This window comes from Canis lupus, chromosome 15, assembly GCF_003254725.2.
Source record: "Canis lupus dingo isolate Sandy chromosome 15, ASM325472v2, whole genome shotgun sequence".
Lineage (NCBI taxonomy): Eukaryota > Metazoa > Chordata > Mammalia > Carnivora > Canidae > Canis > Canis lupus.
Window position 1 is genome coordinate 34,321,828 of NC_064257.1, and position 15,260 is coordinate 34,337,087.

Consider the following 15,260-nt stretch of genomic DNA (forward strand, 5'->3'; position numbering starts at 1 on the left):
CAGTTAGAAGACAAGTTTAACTCATGTTGATTTTTAGGGGCCTTTGGGAGCCCCAGGAAGAGCCACCAGGCTGGCAGTTGGCAGTGAGGTCAGGGACTGGGGACACACCAGGCCCTGTGTTGGGCTGGACACAGTGTGGTTTGGGCTGTATGTGCCTTGAGGGGAGTGGCTGGGTCTGTCGGTGGTTGCCAAGCATTCTAAGATGGTCTCACACCTAGTGAGCCCTCAATAAACATTTGTCACACTGAAAAGGAGTTCTCCATTTGGTGGAGAAGGTAGTGATTATAGCACAGTGACCTGAGAGCTGAGAGGTGTGTGTGTGTGTGTGTGTGTATGTGAGTGACACTGGAGCTCTGTTGATAGGAAGCCAGGTGGCCCAGAGGGAAGGGCGTTTCTCGGTGAGGGAATGAAGCCAGACTCCTTGTTGTTCTCCTATCACTCCCCACACCCTGCCCCCACCCCTACCTGGGCTTGGAAGAGTCGGCTTGAGAAGCAGTTTCTCAAACACACTAGCTGTTCCTGATCATTGCTCATTGACATCTTCCTGAGGCTCCTAAATTTAACATCCGTGTCCGATCTTGAAAATTGAATTCCAAGCGCTGACCCTTGTTTCTCTGTGGGAGTCAGGAGGGGTACAGAGCCCGAGCAGCCAGTAGATGTTGGTGTTACCAGTGTCAGCTTCCTGTGTGTAGCAAGATCTCTGTGTCCTCTACCCTGAAGGCTCCTTTCCACGCCCCGCCCCATGGAGCCCTTGTGCTGTGGACTTCTGTAAAGGCTGTAGATCCTTCTCAGAAAAAATGGTCATGTATCTAATTGTGTTTCCAATTTGAGATATAGTAATATGTCTTCTTAAAGACATATTTATTTACTCAAGGGAGAAGAGCATGCACGTGCGAGTGGGGGAGGGGCAGAGGGCGAGCATCTCTAAGCAGACTCACCGCTGAGCTAGGAGCTGGGTATGGGGCTCCCTCCCGTGACCCATGAGATCATGACCTGGGCTGAATCCAAGGGTCAGAGGCTCAACCTGAGCTACCCAGGTGCCCCAAGATACAGTAATATCTTAACACATCAAATAGCAAAATCTAACAGCAGTGACTCCCATAATTTCAAAGTAGTGATGAGCATAAATGATATTTTGAAATATCTGAACAACTATAAAATGATATGAAAGTGTCTGATTTCTTTTGGTGACAAAGTCCCAGGTTCAGTTAATACTCCTGTGTCCTGCATTCATAATTAAAGGAAATGCCAAATTCCAGTTGGAGTTAGCTAAAATATAACTGACCCTTTAACAACACTGGACCCATTAACAGCACAGGTTTGAACTGTGCAGGTCCACTTGGATTTTTTTTTTTAATATAAATACAGTACAGTAAATGCATTTCCTTATGATTTTCTTAATAACATTTTCTTTTCCCTAGCTTACTTTAAGAATACAGTATATAATACACATGTAAAATGTGTGTTAAATGATTATGTTATTGATAAGGCTTCAGGCCAACAGGTTATTAGTTGTTTAGTTTGGAGGAGTCAAAAGTTATACACAGATTTTCATTGGCACAGGGGTTGGTGCCTTAACACGTGTGCTGTTCAAGCCTCAAATGGAAATATATTTATTTTTTTAATCCAATTCCACTTATTCCCTGAATTCTATCCATAAACTGCAGGTGTCGGTGGAGCCCCTCCTCAAACTATTCCTGTCAGTTCCTGTTTCTGAAAGCAGCGACATGAAGTGGAAAGTGTTGCATTTTTGTTCAAAACTCCTTTCATTGACTTATTTTGATAAGAGGGGGTTTATTCCCGTTTGTATATTACAGATCAGGCACTTGTCCAAGAGCAAATGCTCCATAAACCAGGGGTAGGTAGGTGGATGGTAGGTAGATGGACAGGCCGTGGTGGGTCTGGAGAGGAGGTTCAGATGGTTCAGGTTAGATGGTCTGCCTCAGACTCACAACTCAGGTGATAGAGCTTGAACTTGAACCCACAGCTTTTTAAACTTGAAATCTCTTGTTCTATTTTTCCATGCTGCCATTATGCTATTTTTATTTTAAAGAGTTAACCCAGTGTGAGGCCATGTTCATAAATTAGGCTATTCTAATCACAAGAAAACAGTCCAATTATTCTCTTTTGCTCAGAGAATATCTAACGTACTCTGCTCACATGGTAGAGCTGTATTTTCAGGAGACTGAGCCTGATGCCTGCCTATGGACTGAGATAGCAAGAGATGCAGAAACTTCCTCTTGTGACTCGTGGATGGACTACGGATGTAAAATATAGAGAAGGCCGAGATGCGTGGTCGTGAGAGGTATGGGGTAGCTCAGTATTGCTTCCTCAGGCAGAACCAAGGTCCAGTGTTTACAAGAGCAAATTTGGGCTCAACGGCAAAACTGCGTAATGATTAGACCTACTTAGCAATGTACCAAGGTTGCCTGGTAAGATAGTGACTGTAGAATTCAAACATTGATCCACGTATTTATTCATGCATTCAATAAACATTTATTGACAACCTACTACATATCCGATGCCTAGGTGTATGCTGCCTTCAAAGTGCAGAATCAGATAAACTATTGTCAGAGCCTAGAGTCTACTGGGAGACAGATAATAACGTCTTAAAACAAGCTTGAAGGAAAGAGTGGAGTGCTATGATTCATAATAACTGGGATGGGGATGGAGTTACATGTCTGTGAGGAGGTGACATTGAATTTGAAACTGGAAAGATTAGAAAGACCCAGGCTACAAGGGAATGAAGCCTGGGGAACTAGAGGCAGCATATGCAAAGGCCCTGAGGCATAAATATGGTAATAGGTTAAAATGTCTGAAAGAAAGTCACTGTGGGAACTGACGTGGGATGGAAGAGAGGAGATAAATGTGAAGAAGTCAGCAGGGATGAGCTCAGGAAGGTTCTGGGGAGACATGTGGGTTTTGTTCTAAGTGTGATGGGAAGGTGGTAAGGAATTTTAGACAAGGGAGTAACATCACTTGTTTTATATTTTAAAGGATCACTGACTGCTGGTCAGAAAAAGATTGTATGTAGATTGACAGGGAGGGATGAGGAGGCTCTTGGAGTAGATCAGGAGTGAGATGGAGGGTGCTTGGCCTGGGGGTGGGGTATGGAGATGGAGAAGACAGGCGAAATTGTGGGCTGATCCAGCTGAGATTTTTCGTGTATGGCTGTGAGGAGTGATGGAAAGAGGGGAGCTGAGGGGGATTGGTGGTGCCTTTCATCACGATGGGGAAGACTAGGTGCGAACAAGGGTGGAGGCAAGAAATATCTCGATAATCATTTTCCGGTAACTCTGAAACCTTGCGACAGAGTCCAGTGGTTCTCGAGGAGGAGGATGCCATTTACTTAGTCTATAGAGATGTGGGGGAAGGAGCTTTCGTGCTTGTCAAACGATGGGATGGGGGGCCCTACTGACATTTTGTGGACCTGGGTCAGGGACGCTCCACATCCTGTATCACGCAGGACAGCTCCCATAATGAAGAAATGGCCCGTCTAGAAGGCCAGAAGCTCCCTCATGGAAAAGCGTCGGTGGACTGAGAGCTTTTCAACTGTAAGAATGTAGAAAAGTGTTTGTTTGTTTTTTTCCTCCTACACTGTCAGCCATTCATCTCTTTTTGTGAATTATTTGAGTCAGATTCTTTTCATAAGTAATTGACTGAAATTAACCACAGGGAACAGATGGAGATTTTGATGGGGGAAAGGGTGTAAAGCATGGAGAAGGAAGGATAAATCTTGGAGAGTGGAACTTTGGTGGTGGGTAGGGCTTTGAGGCTGAAGGACACTGAGGGGTCTGGAGGGAAGAGAGGGGGTGGGAAAGCAAGTGGGAACATGCAAAATTCAAACTTCTCTGTTTCCTATGGTCCCACTGCAAGCCGCCTGGTGCTCGCTGGTGTCTGTGCTGTCCAGCTGGGTCCCTAAACTTCACTTCTCCACCCCTTATGCACACTTTGACCATTTCCTTTTGATCATTTGAGTCCCCAGGGTAAATTCTTCCTTCAGATAATCAGAGAGTTGCCATAAACTTAGAACCCAAGCAATGCTGTATACTCTAGAAGAATAAAGAAAGGCAACAGAGTCTTAATGACTAATGAAATCACTCACTTGGCTGAAAAATGGTTCTTTCCATCTCTCCTGCTTCATAAAGGGAGTTTTCTACTGATTTTCACACGTGTGGTTTCCTTTGAGCCTCACAACAATGCCATAGGCAGGGCGTATGTGTTATTCCGTCCATTTTATAGATTTGGTCACTGAGGTTCAGGGACTCATCAAAATCAAGCGGCCTGTAGGGGACAGAATGGAAGGAGTGTGTGTGTGTGTGTGTCCACGTTCGCCCACAAATCTTGAGTGTAGGACCCCAAGTGAAGTTTCCCAACTGCAAGTGGACCCTAGGAAGTGGTGGAGAAACTGTTTCAAAATACGTGTACAGAATACAAAGTTAACCGCCCAAGAGGCATTTTATCAAGGTATAAGAAGTTGATAGGCACCCAGTTGGTATCTTTCCTGGCCCCACAAGGAAAAGCTAAAATGAGGGAGTCTTTTTAGCACCTGGGAAGGACACGACTTGACGCCTGCTGGGTCTCTAACACTCGAGGCCCCGCCTGGGTGCGCAGTCCCCGCCCCCGCCGCTGTTCCATGATAGCTGCAGCATGGCTGTGAACACCCTGCAAAAGCCTTGATGAGTCAGGTCATCTTTTGCATGGTGGAGCAGGACCACAGAATTGCTCTACTGGAGGGTGCCATTCACTCTAGAATACGTGACTGGTGCCCCCTGGAGTTGTGCAGTACACACCAGGAATGTTTATTGGCAATGAAAGGTCATAGAAGGGTACGGCAAGGAGGTCAAGCTGTTTCCCCTTGCAGTAGGCCCACCGTGCCCGGTACACGCACGTACTCCCGCACCTTTCCTAGTACTCTTGGTTCCCCTTTGGTAGGTCGGGCTCAAGCCTCTCCCTTTTCGAAGCCAAATATTGTTTGAGATAAGGCAGCTTTTCCCTCAACCTGAGGAAACTTTCCCTCTTCGGGCTGTGGGGTAGGCGTGACGTTATGGTCAGACATGGCGTTCGGGAGAGGCAGAATGACGACTCTGAGGGGACCAAGAAAGCCCAAAGGGGAGACGAGGGTTAGAGCTCAATCAAGATTGGATTTTGTCATGAAAGGCAGAACTGGCAAAAGCATCATTACAAGACATTAACCTTGTTACACACAGACGAACAAGCAGAGGCTGGGATTCAGAAATAAATTACACATAATAAACTAGAGAGAATAGGCTGAGAGCAACATTAGCGATTATGCCCTAAGGGGAGAGAAGGGCAAGACAGAAAATAGGCCAAAAAAAAAAAAGGGAGTAAGAATTATCTCTGGACTTGGGGGGGGGGGCGTGACTGTGTATGTCACCCCTTTCTTGGCTTGACTCCCTAGGTATTAACTTCACTTTCATGAGGAGGTTTCTCTGAAGCTGTCTGTCTTTTGTTTTCATTTGCTGAAATGAGCATAAGAAAGCCACTCAGAGGGCCCCTTTCTCCATTCACAGGGACTTGTCCATTTCTGTGTGTTTCTAGCACAAAAGAATCCATTTCCATTCAGCCACAGCGGCCCTTAGAGTTTACGTGAGGTCCAGGCCTGCTCTTTCCTATTTTCTTCCAGGCTCGCTATTGTAAGCGGCTGTACAATCCTGACTGTGGCCAAGGTCCTCCATGGTGAGAGGATAAGCGCTTAGCCAGTTCTTGGTCCCTCGCAGCTCAGGAAAAGCTAGACTCTAGTGTCATGTCCAACATGGCTCTCGTTGCTTGTAGTGACTTGCTTTCGATAGCAAGTAACGGATAACCCATTCGACAGCAACTGAAGCCATACCGTCTGTTGTTAGTCAAAGGTTTAAGGTCGGCAGCTGTGCTCAGTGGTGCCCTCAGGAACCTAGAGCCTTTATTTTTCCCCCGCGCCATGTTGATTTTCATCTTCCATCTTGGATCTCATGGAAGCCAAATTCTCTGTGCATGGTGGCCTCACACAACAGATTTCAAAGGGAGCAAGTGAGGGGAGAGGGCAAGTGGGCTCTTCTCAAGAGCCGCCTCTTATCTCAGAGGAAATTTATTCCCAGAAGCCCCTGTCCAGTGAACTTCTTCCATTTCATTGGCCCAAACGGGACCACATGGCGACCCCTCACTATAAGGAGTAGGAAAGCAGATACTTGGCAGTGGAGAATGGGATTACTGTGTGGCTTGGACCAGTCATGGTTTCCCAGGCTACCTGGACAGGATCAGGGTTCTCATGGCGAAGAAGGTGGGAGGACTGTCACGAGTGTGGTAGCAACTGTTTGTGTTTTTAAATGAGGTAATGAAAACGAATACGGGGATTGTGTATGACTGCGCACCGAACACTGTTCTGAGCTTCACTGGGACTTGCATACTCAGTCGTTGCTATCACTTCCATTGTGTAGAGGAGGCAACTGAGTCACAGGTTAAATAACATACACAAAATTACTAAGCCAGAAAGTGAGAGGACCAGGATTAAGTAAGGTAATAAAATACTCCAAGTAGCCCATAGTAGGTACATGTTACTGACACCAGCTAACATGTTATCAGCATTTGATTTTTACTACTAACATTACTGTCTCTTCTTCATAACCCCCCTACCAATCAGGCTAAATCATTAATTAGCCTTATTCACCAACAAGAAAGCCAACCCCTAACAGGGTTATGTAAATTACCCGGTCAGCCAGTGGGTAAGAACTGAACCTGAATACGGACCTAAGCTCCCTGGCCCCCTCCCCCGAGGAAGTTTGCTTATGCCAGTAGCTCCCAAGTTCGAGACCACTGATTCCACGGCTCTACTACTCACTTGTGCTACTGATCCAGGACTTAATATGGAGAAGTACAATGATTACAGAATGGTCAGAAGTCCGGGAAGGACACTGGCAAACATGGTAATTTGAAAGCAATTTTTGTCCTTGTGCTTTTAGTAGCTTTTGAGCCACTTCTGTGTTTTTGGCTCCAAGCAGAATATCAGAGTATTTCATCCAGCCTCAGCAAAGCCTCCCTGTGATGTCATGGTTCTTGGGCAATCAAAATGGCCACACTTATTAAGCAACTATTGTATACCAAGTGTAGGCATGCACTGCCCCATTTGGTCCTTGTGGATGAATAATCAACAACCTTTAGCCATACATTTTTCTGTGCCTTGGGATGAGGGAGAAGGGAGTCTTTCAGTCAAAGATAGCAGTATGAGAACATTCCAGATGCCCAGATGACACCCAATTCTCTGAGTTAGCCTCTCTGCGATGCTCAAATATTTAATAAGAGTAATAGGCATGGTCAGCTGACCTTAAGTTTGAACAATTCTGGTTTTATTTTGAAACGAGATGTGTCGTGTGGTTTTGTTATTTTTTTTCAATCTAAAGGTCATCCGATTTTTCTCTTTCTACTCATAGTCATGAGGTATCCTTATCTAAACAGTGATCTATTGTTCTGATTCTCAGACCCACAGAGATTTTTTTTTCCTTAACTTCAATTCTAATAGGACAATTCCTCATCTTCCTTGACTACATGACAAGTATCTAACAGGAGAAAAAAAAAAAACCCAAAAAACAAATCTCTAATGGGCTTTCCAAAAAATCTTCTTAAACTGAGTTCGCTCTGGAATATTTTATGCAGATAAGTCACTTTCTCTTAGGTTATGACATCTTTCCCTTGAAAAGTGATCACAGCATTGGAGAAATCCTTGCTACCTTATCTTTTCTTCCCAGCTCAACTTCGACAAAGAAATGGAGACGGCACTTTAAAGGCTTCAGAAATCAATTTAGTCCATGAATCCATTTACTTTAGATGTTAATGAAACTTGGTGGGCTTAAAAATAATGAATGTTTAATAAGACGTAAATTGAAAGACATAAACACTGTCAGCAATAATGTAATGAAGTTAATAAGTCTTAGCCTCCCCTTGCTCACCACCCCTCTCCCCAAACAGGGCAATTCTAGGAGTTACACTGAGGCTCACTGGAGTTTTTACCAGCTCTCCTATGGGCTGAGACTTACATGTGGGTTTGGAAACCTGAGTACAATTGGGAACGGAGCTCTGGCAGATAAAGTCTGCTATCACACTGTGTTCAGTAGCTACCGACAGTAACGGCTCGCTCTGGCTCCGTATCTTCCAGAGATTTGTGTAGCAAACTCAGTTTCCTGCCGTTGAAGGCAGGAAGCAGCGTGAAGCACTTCATGCCTTTACCCAAGAGAGACCACGACGTCTTGGTCGACACTCTGTCTGCCCTGGGTTTACAGAGGGGCTCTATTTAATGATCAGGACCAAGTGTGTGATGCTATGAGCTCAACGCTCCGGACCACGGAAATGCCTTCAGGTTGGAAGTTGAGCTTTTTGTTGCTTCTTCAAGAGCATCAGCACCACATCCAGTCCTTTTGCTTAGTTCCCCCTTTGGCTCTGTGGTTTTGTCCTACCCGCCGCCGCCCATGACCATCTCTTTCCCTTTTTACCCTCTGAATTAATTACCCTGTCTTTGGGCCTCACGTTGCATCTGTCTTGTAAATCCACAGTCTCGACTCTCTGCCATCACGCCCCACAGGGCGGTCTGCCTCACATCTTGGGAAGTGGCTCGTCGAACCTCCCAGGAGCCAATCTCTAGCTAAAATAATTTGCAGCAGGATCGTGCAAACCGCCAAGCACAAGACTGTCTCTCTCCCAATTCAGCAGTGGGCTCTTTCTTGGCGATAAAGTGGAACTCGGTTTCATGTATCAGCTGGGGGAGTGTTAAATGGATGGCTGGCTCACTGCTGGCAATCAATACATGTTAATACATCGTAAACAAATGGCTTTCCACGGGTTGGGCAAGCGTGGGGATCCTGCAGATCGAGCAGATAAGCGGTTGCTCCTGGGGATCTTGTCTAAGAAAATGTATTTGGGGCTCAAGCAGGATCCTTCCTAGGTGGGCCTGAGTGATTATCGCTGTTAAAAATGATCTTTTTTTCATTTGTGCGTTTGTGTGCATGTTCAGAAAGACGGGGAGCAACCTGAGAGAGTCCCACCAATCGCATCATCTACCTTGATCCATTCCGACCTGACATCCGTTTATGGCACCGTGGTAATGAACAGGACCGTTTTGTTCTTGGGGACTGGAGATGGCCAGTTACTTAAGGTTGGTTTTCTGTGCCCTTCTGCAATGTCAATTTTAATAGTGATCCATTTTGTGCTTTTACATTTATTTATTTATTTATTTATTATTTTATTGTTCCTGGGTTATACACGAGACCATATGAACTGCTTTGCAAACTGCTTTGCAAACTGCCCAGAGACCCTCAGAAATGACCACAAAGAGATTTCTGGAAATCTGTATGTGATAGCCTCCCAAGCCGTGTAAGGAAGCTCTGGCTGTCCTGCTTCCCAGTCATTCTCCCTCCCTTACTCATAAGCTGCCTGGGGGAGGTGAAGGGGGGGCGTCTGGCCCTCAGCCTCCCCCAGGCCACCTTCCTAAGACATTTAACCTTTTGGTTCATATCTCCTTTGTAATGGAAATGTACGACGCACCTGATTTCTTACAGCTTCAGACAGATGAAGGATTATAAGACCTTGAAATGTAGAAAAAAACAGTGCTCCTTCCCTCCAAGCCTGCTTGCCACCCATGGAGGGGTTTTGTTTTCTGCCCTTGGTACTCATACCACAGAGAGGTTAGACATACTTGGAGACTTCCCCTGACATCCTTGGAGACTCCCCCTGACTTGTATCTCAGAGGAGCCTTTTCTCCCCATAAATGGGTATACCACTGGTCAAGTTGGGATTTTTATTCGCTGGGGGGTGGGGGGGCAGTGGGAGGAGGAGACAGTAATGACTTGTCTGAAGTGGTAGAGTGGCTAGCTTATCAGTTCCATTGGCAAGCATTTATTGAACACCTTCCTGTGGCCTCCATCAACATTCATAGCTGGGAACCGCATGGTTTCTGTCACCCTAGGCTGATGTCCTTTTGCCTCCTGGTAGCCAGTTGATTTACTGTCAGCTCAGATTCCAAATCGAGTACAAGTAGATTTGATTTCTCAATTGATCTCCCATCGACAACTAGCTGTGCGGCTGTAGGTGAATCCCCTAATGTCTCTGAGCTTCCCGTTCCTCATCTCTAAAATGAGATTGGGCTGGACAACCTAGAAAACCCCTTCCTTTCCTGATGGCCTCTAATTCTGTCTTCTGTGCACTCATCCCCTGCTCTAGCCAAACCTATCTGTTCCCCCATGTGCATTGTGTCCTCTGGTCCCCCCCGCCCCCACCAGCCCCAACCTTTATTCCCACTGTGCCCTCTTCTGGGATTGCTTGCTTTGCTTGCCTTTTTTTTTTTTTTTTTTTTTACTTTCTTTACTGAATCCTACATGTCTATGCTTCTGCTCAGCTCATGCTCCATCTCCTGTTTGAAGCCAGGCCGATCATGTTTTCCCCTCATCTGAAATACTCATTATCTGCCTCATTCTTTTGGCTCATTACAGATGTCTCGTTTTGATGCCCAACCTCTTCACTCATGTTTGTCTTGCCTCCCCAACTTGATTTTTTTAAGCTTCTCAAGAAGGGGGTCCTGGATCCCCACAGCCTAATACAATGCTCGGTGCCTGGTAGGCATTTGATTTAATCTGTTTTCTTTGGAGGAAACCCAGTAACATATGGGAAAGAGTTTGTTTGTATACACATTCTTTTAAAATATACATTGATCATCTTTCCTGTTGTGTTAGATTTCTTTCCTGGGGAAAGGTAAACACCCATCAGTCATTCGACACAAGTTGCTTGGTGCCGGGGCAGTGACACGTGTGGCTCTCACCAACCTGGTCAGGCAAATTGGACCCATGAACCTGGCTGAGGAAAAGGTTGCCATCCATCCTTACCGGGGCCTCCTCACCAATTATCTCTTCAGATTGAGGATATTTTTGATGAGTTTTAGGACAAGAACAGTGTTTCCCCAAAGCTTAGCCAACCAAACTGTTTCAGGATAAATCAGAGGTGAAGGAACACAGGGCCGTAAATAGCTCCCCAGGGGATGGCCTGTCCTGTGTGCTCAGCCCAGGAGTTTGTGTGCCCCTGGCCAGTTTTCAGTGACGCTGTGGCACCGGGGGGCTGGGGCTGGGGCTGGGCCTGGCGGCAGCTCGACACTGCCGAGGAAGAGGTAGCTGACTGGCGTGTGGCTTTCCCCGGCGCCTGTGTGGTGCACACCTTCAAAAGCCATACCTGAGGCCTTGTTTTTAGGATTCAGATAACATGGGCTGGTTGGGTGTTCTGGTTTATTTTGTGACTGCTGATGTTTGTACAGTGTTTGCCCTTGTGCCAGGCCCTCTGCGTGCTCTGACTCAGCCCCCTCCTGTGAGGTAGTTACATACGACACCCCTCTTCCCCATGAGGGACGTGAGGCCCAGAGAAAGTGGACGGTTTGCCCAAGGGACAGACGGCAGAACAGAGATTTGAATCTGGAGTGACTCCAGAGCCTGCGCTAATGTCCCTTGTGCCACCCTGAGTTTGTAATCTGTGTGCCAGGCCCGGGCAGCCGTTCCCTGAGCGTTCCCTGGAGGGGGTGGGAGTGAAGGATGGGAGGCACGTTGATAGGGATCCGTGGAGGCCAGTGATGGGGGAACCAGTGCTCCCGGGGTGTTGGTCAGGGTTTTTAGAAGCTCCTGGAAGAAACCCAGCCCTAGACGGAGGCAGACCATCTATCTGATTGAAGGAACAGCTAATGGCACGATAATGTCTTGGGAGTTAATCCTGGCTCCCGGCTTCCCTCAAGAAGGTCCCTTCCCTCAGGAGGAAGTTGTGAGGGTCAAGTTGAACTGACTTGGCCTGCCAGGCTCCCTCGGACAGCCCAGGAATTCCCAAGACATCCCCTGTGTATCCCATGTACAGATTCTTGGATGCCGCCCATAAAATTACCCAGAGTCCCAAGACCAGGATTGTGTCGATGATTGGAAGGCACAGATCATTCCTGAAGCCCTTTATTCAAAAACTTCAAGCTTCTCCCTTGCCAGACTTGTCACCAGAACCGTTAGAAGAGACGAACATTGATAGACACAAGCTTGGCTTCTTAAGCCACAGAGTGGAGGTACTAATGAGCAACGAAAAACAAAACCCAACCCGAGGCAGCCGGTGGGAGGAGGAGAAGAAAGGGGCTTGGATCCCCCACAGCCTGACTCATCAGATTCACAATGATCAAGAGTTGGCAGCCTTTTGAGATGCCAGGCACTGTAGTATATGTCTGGTTGGATGAGGGGCAGGAAACAGCAGTTGGGGGCCAATTGCTTTTTTTTCTTTTTCTTTTTCTTTTTTTTAATCACGACATACACACATAGACACACACACAAACTCTAATCTAAGCCTCTGAAAACCTCACGGAATTTTAACATAATTTAGTGCAACTTTAAACCTCAGGTCATTTAAATAATTTTTTCTTATTGTGAAAGTAATATATGTTCCTAGAGAAGGTTACAAAGTAGCAGGGGTTGAGGGGAAAACAGAACACCCCCCCCCCAAAAAAAAACCCCAACCCACCTCTTGTTCTATTATGTAGAGGCAACTGTTGGCAGCATTTTAGATTTTTTTTTTTTTGCGCATAGTTGAGGTCAGACTCTATCCAATTTTACATCCATTTTTTTCCCCTTCAGTTAATGAAGGAAAAATGCCAGAATTAAAATGTTACGGCAGACCCTTTGTAAACAGTATTTTTAAATAGCTGTATCATGTTCTATAATGTGGAAACATGACATTGGGCTCAGGCCGAGCTACTGATTCATTTTCCAAGTGTCCTTAAGGACCCATGCTGCTTCCAGGTGATCTTGCACCACCCCCAAAGGTAAAATTTTGCCGGGAGAAGTGGAAAACCGAAAAGACTTGGCAATGTGCGAATGCCTTCGCTGCCCTCTTTCTCCTGCCTTTATTCCTAGGTCCCTTTGTAAGATTTTAGAAAAATGGAAGGAATTCAGAACTTGAAAGGGTCCTTTTAACAGTGTATCCTTCCTCTTTAACTTTGTGAAGTGTGATCCTAATGGCTGTGAGATGGGTTTTGTGTCGTCACTCTCCCACCAACCCCCTCCCCGGCCTGCTATTTCCTCATTTTACTTCCCTTCTGAACAAGATTGCATGCTGTACTTTCTCAGTTGTCAGCGTCTCCTGTGAGATCAGCTGAGCGAGGATGGCCACGCTGAAGTCAGCTTTTGGGGACGCACATGTCACGTGTTGCAAGCCTGCACGCTGCAGAGTGCGCACCCGGTCTTATAGACAAACGCCGAATGTTTGTCCAGACGGTGGCACAGCCTATGGTGGGCTTTGGATTCCTTTGAGCTGACTGTCGCATATAGAAAATTGTCCTCATTTCAAGGGCACGATTGAATATTTTGAGCTTTTCCAGGTGTTAAAATAAGTAATAATGGAATATGCATGAAATTTGAAATTTGTGACTTTATGCATGCCCATTAACCTTTCCTGTAAGCATAAAAGAAGAGGCAGCAGCCGAGGCATAGTAATAGCTAACATTTCTGAGCTCTGACTTCTGTGCCAGGCATTAGAACCAGTGTCTGCATGGGTCAGCTCGCTTCATCCTCGTGAGGCAAATAGTGTTACCATCCCTACTTGAAAAATGAAAAAAACCCGAGGCTCGCAGAGATGAGGTAACTTGCTCAAGGTGATTGGGACTAAAGCAACCTGTCCCCCAACCAAACTGCACTGACAATTAACATGCAGTGTGCAGAGCTTGGTAGGATGTGTGGGACTGTTTTTGTTCTGTGTTTTTACATTTTCTTTCAAATATTGGAGTGTCTGGGTTAATACCAAGATGCAAGTATTTGAGGTTTTGTGAGAAGGGGCTCTGGCTTCTGTGGTTTTAGTTTGTTCCTATTTGGGGACAGCATCTGGCAGCCCAGCACAGTGCATACTTCTGTATTAGAGGAAGGCAGCAGAGCCTCCTCCTCCCAGGGCTGCAAGTAGCTCATGGGAGCCTCTGAACCTCCTGTGGGACTTCAGCTTTTCCCCCATGGGCTCTTTGAGAGCAAAGGTAGGAGATCTGTGTTCAAGTTGATTTTTGGAATGGCTCTCGCAGTGTTGGGTTCCTCCAACATCCCTAGGACTGAAGTAGGTTTCAGGGTACAGAAGCCCCATCCTGCATGTCCCCTCCCTGTGTCCAGCAGAGAAGCACTGCTCTCGCTGCTTAGAGTCGCGACTGGCTAGCCAGGTGGCCCTCAAAACTCTAATCCTCCAGGTGGATTTCATTTATCCAGACCGTGGAGCAAAATTCAGACCAGTTCCAGAAAGTTCTTCTGTATTCTCACAGAAATTTGTAAAGCGTGTGACACCTGAAGTGTGCCTTGATTCTGGTTTGGAAGTTTTCAAATGAAAAAAAGACCTAACAAAAATAACGAAATATTTTATAAAGACAAGCTCTATTTTTATTCCCATGGAATGTTCAAGTAAGGGAAAGGAAGCCGAGCAGAACCTAGGACAGGACCTGGGACTGGAAGGTTGGGGTGGTGGGGATGGCTGAGCTGAGGTAACAGGCCAAAAAGTCAAAACAGCAGGCAGTGTCAAAACTTGTGACTGGCTGTATAGGGTATCCTGTGAGGCTCGTTCAAGTTCACCTCCATCTCATTCTTTTTAGTTTGTGAGTTTGCAGGGACTCCCCAGTTTAGAACTATTATTGCCTTGTAATCCACAGCCCAGAACTTGTGGTTCAAGCTGTACTCTTCTCTTACTACTTTACACTGAAATAAGTAAATTAGAAATAAAAGAGGAGTTTGCCTTCATCTTGATATTTCACCTTTACTACTAACAACTGAAGCACTTTAAATACTGTTGGTTAATTACCTTCCTTTCTCGTGTGTGCATGGTTTATGTCCCCTTCACAACATTTTAAAGAAACTATTTATTAAAAGAAGAAGATTGGCTTGGTTGCCCTTTAACTGGTTAGCCCCACAGAGTTGAGGTGTAAGGAAAGAAATTTGGAGTATATATCTTAACTTTCTTGAATACCCATGGCTTTTCCATGTCATGGTAATAGTAAAGCAAAAAAAAAAAAAAAAAAAAAGAATAATCTTTTAATTTTCCTCCTCCCCTCCCCTATCATCTTCCTCACCAGACTATCTTTTCCGTGGGTGGTGTTGAACTTGTAATGTAACTGTCTGGTGTGGAAGTCTCACACACTGCACATTTCAGGACTGGAGTTGGGAGGTTTTTGTATGCAACAAAAATCCCAAGGCTAGTTAATAGCCTACCATGAGACTTTAGGAGATGTCAACAGAAACAATATG

At 45.8% G+C, this 15,260-nt stretch overlaps 1 protein-coding gene across 1 annotated transcript in view; it reads left to right on the plus strand.

The window, feature by feature from the left end:
• The window catches only part of PLXNC1 (plexin C1), a gene marked incomplete at its 5' end in the record, with an annotated part of 137,258 nt that overhangs the window by 11,306 nt on the left and 110,692 nt on the right, over positions 1–15,260 (plus strand). Inside the window, one exon of the mRNA XM_025438862.3 lies at positions 9,002–9,142. Coding sequence (XP_025294647.3) covers positions 9,002–9,142 — 141 coding nt within the window. The remainder of the gene's footprint in view (positions 1–9,001; positions 9,143–15,260) is intronic.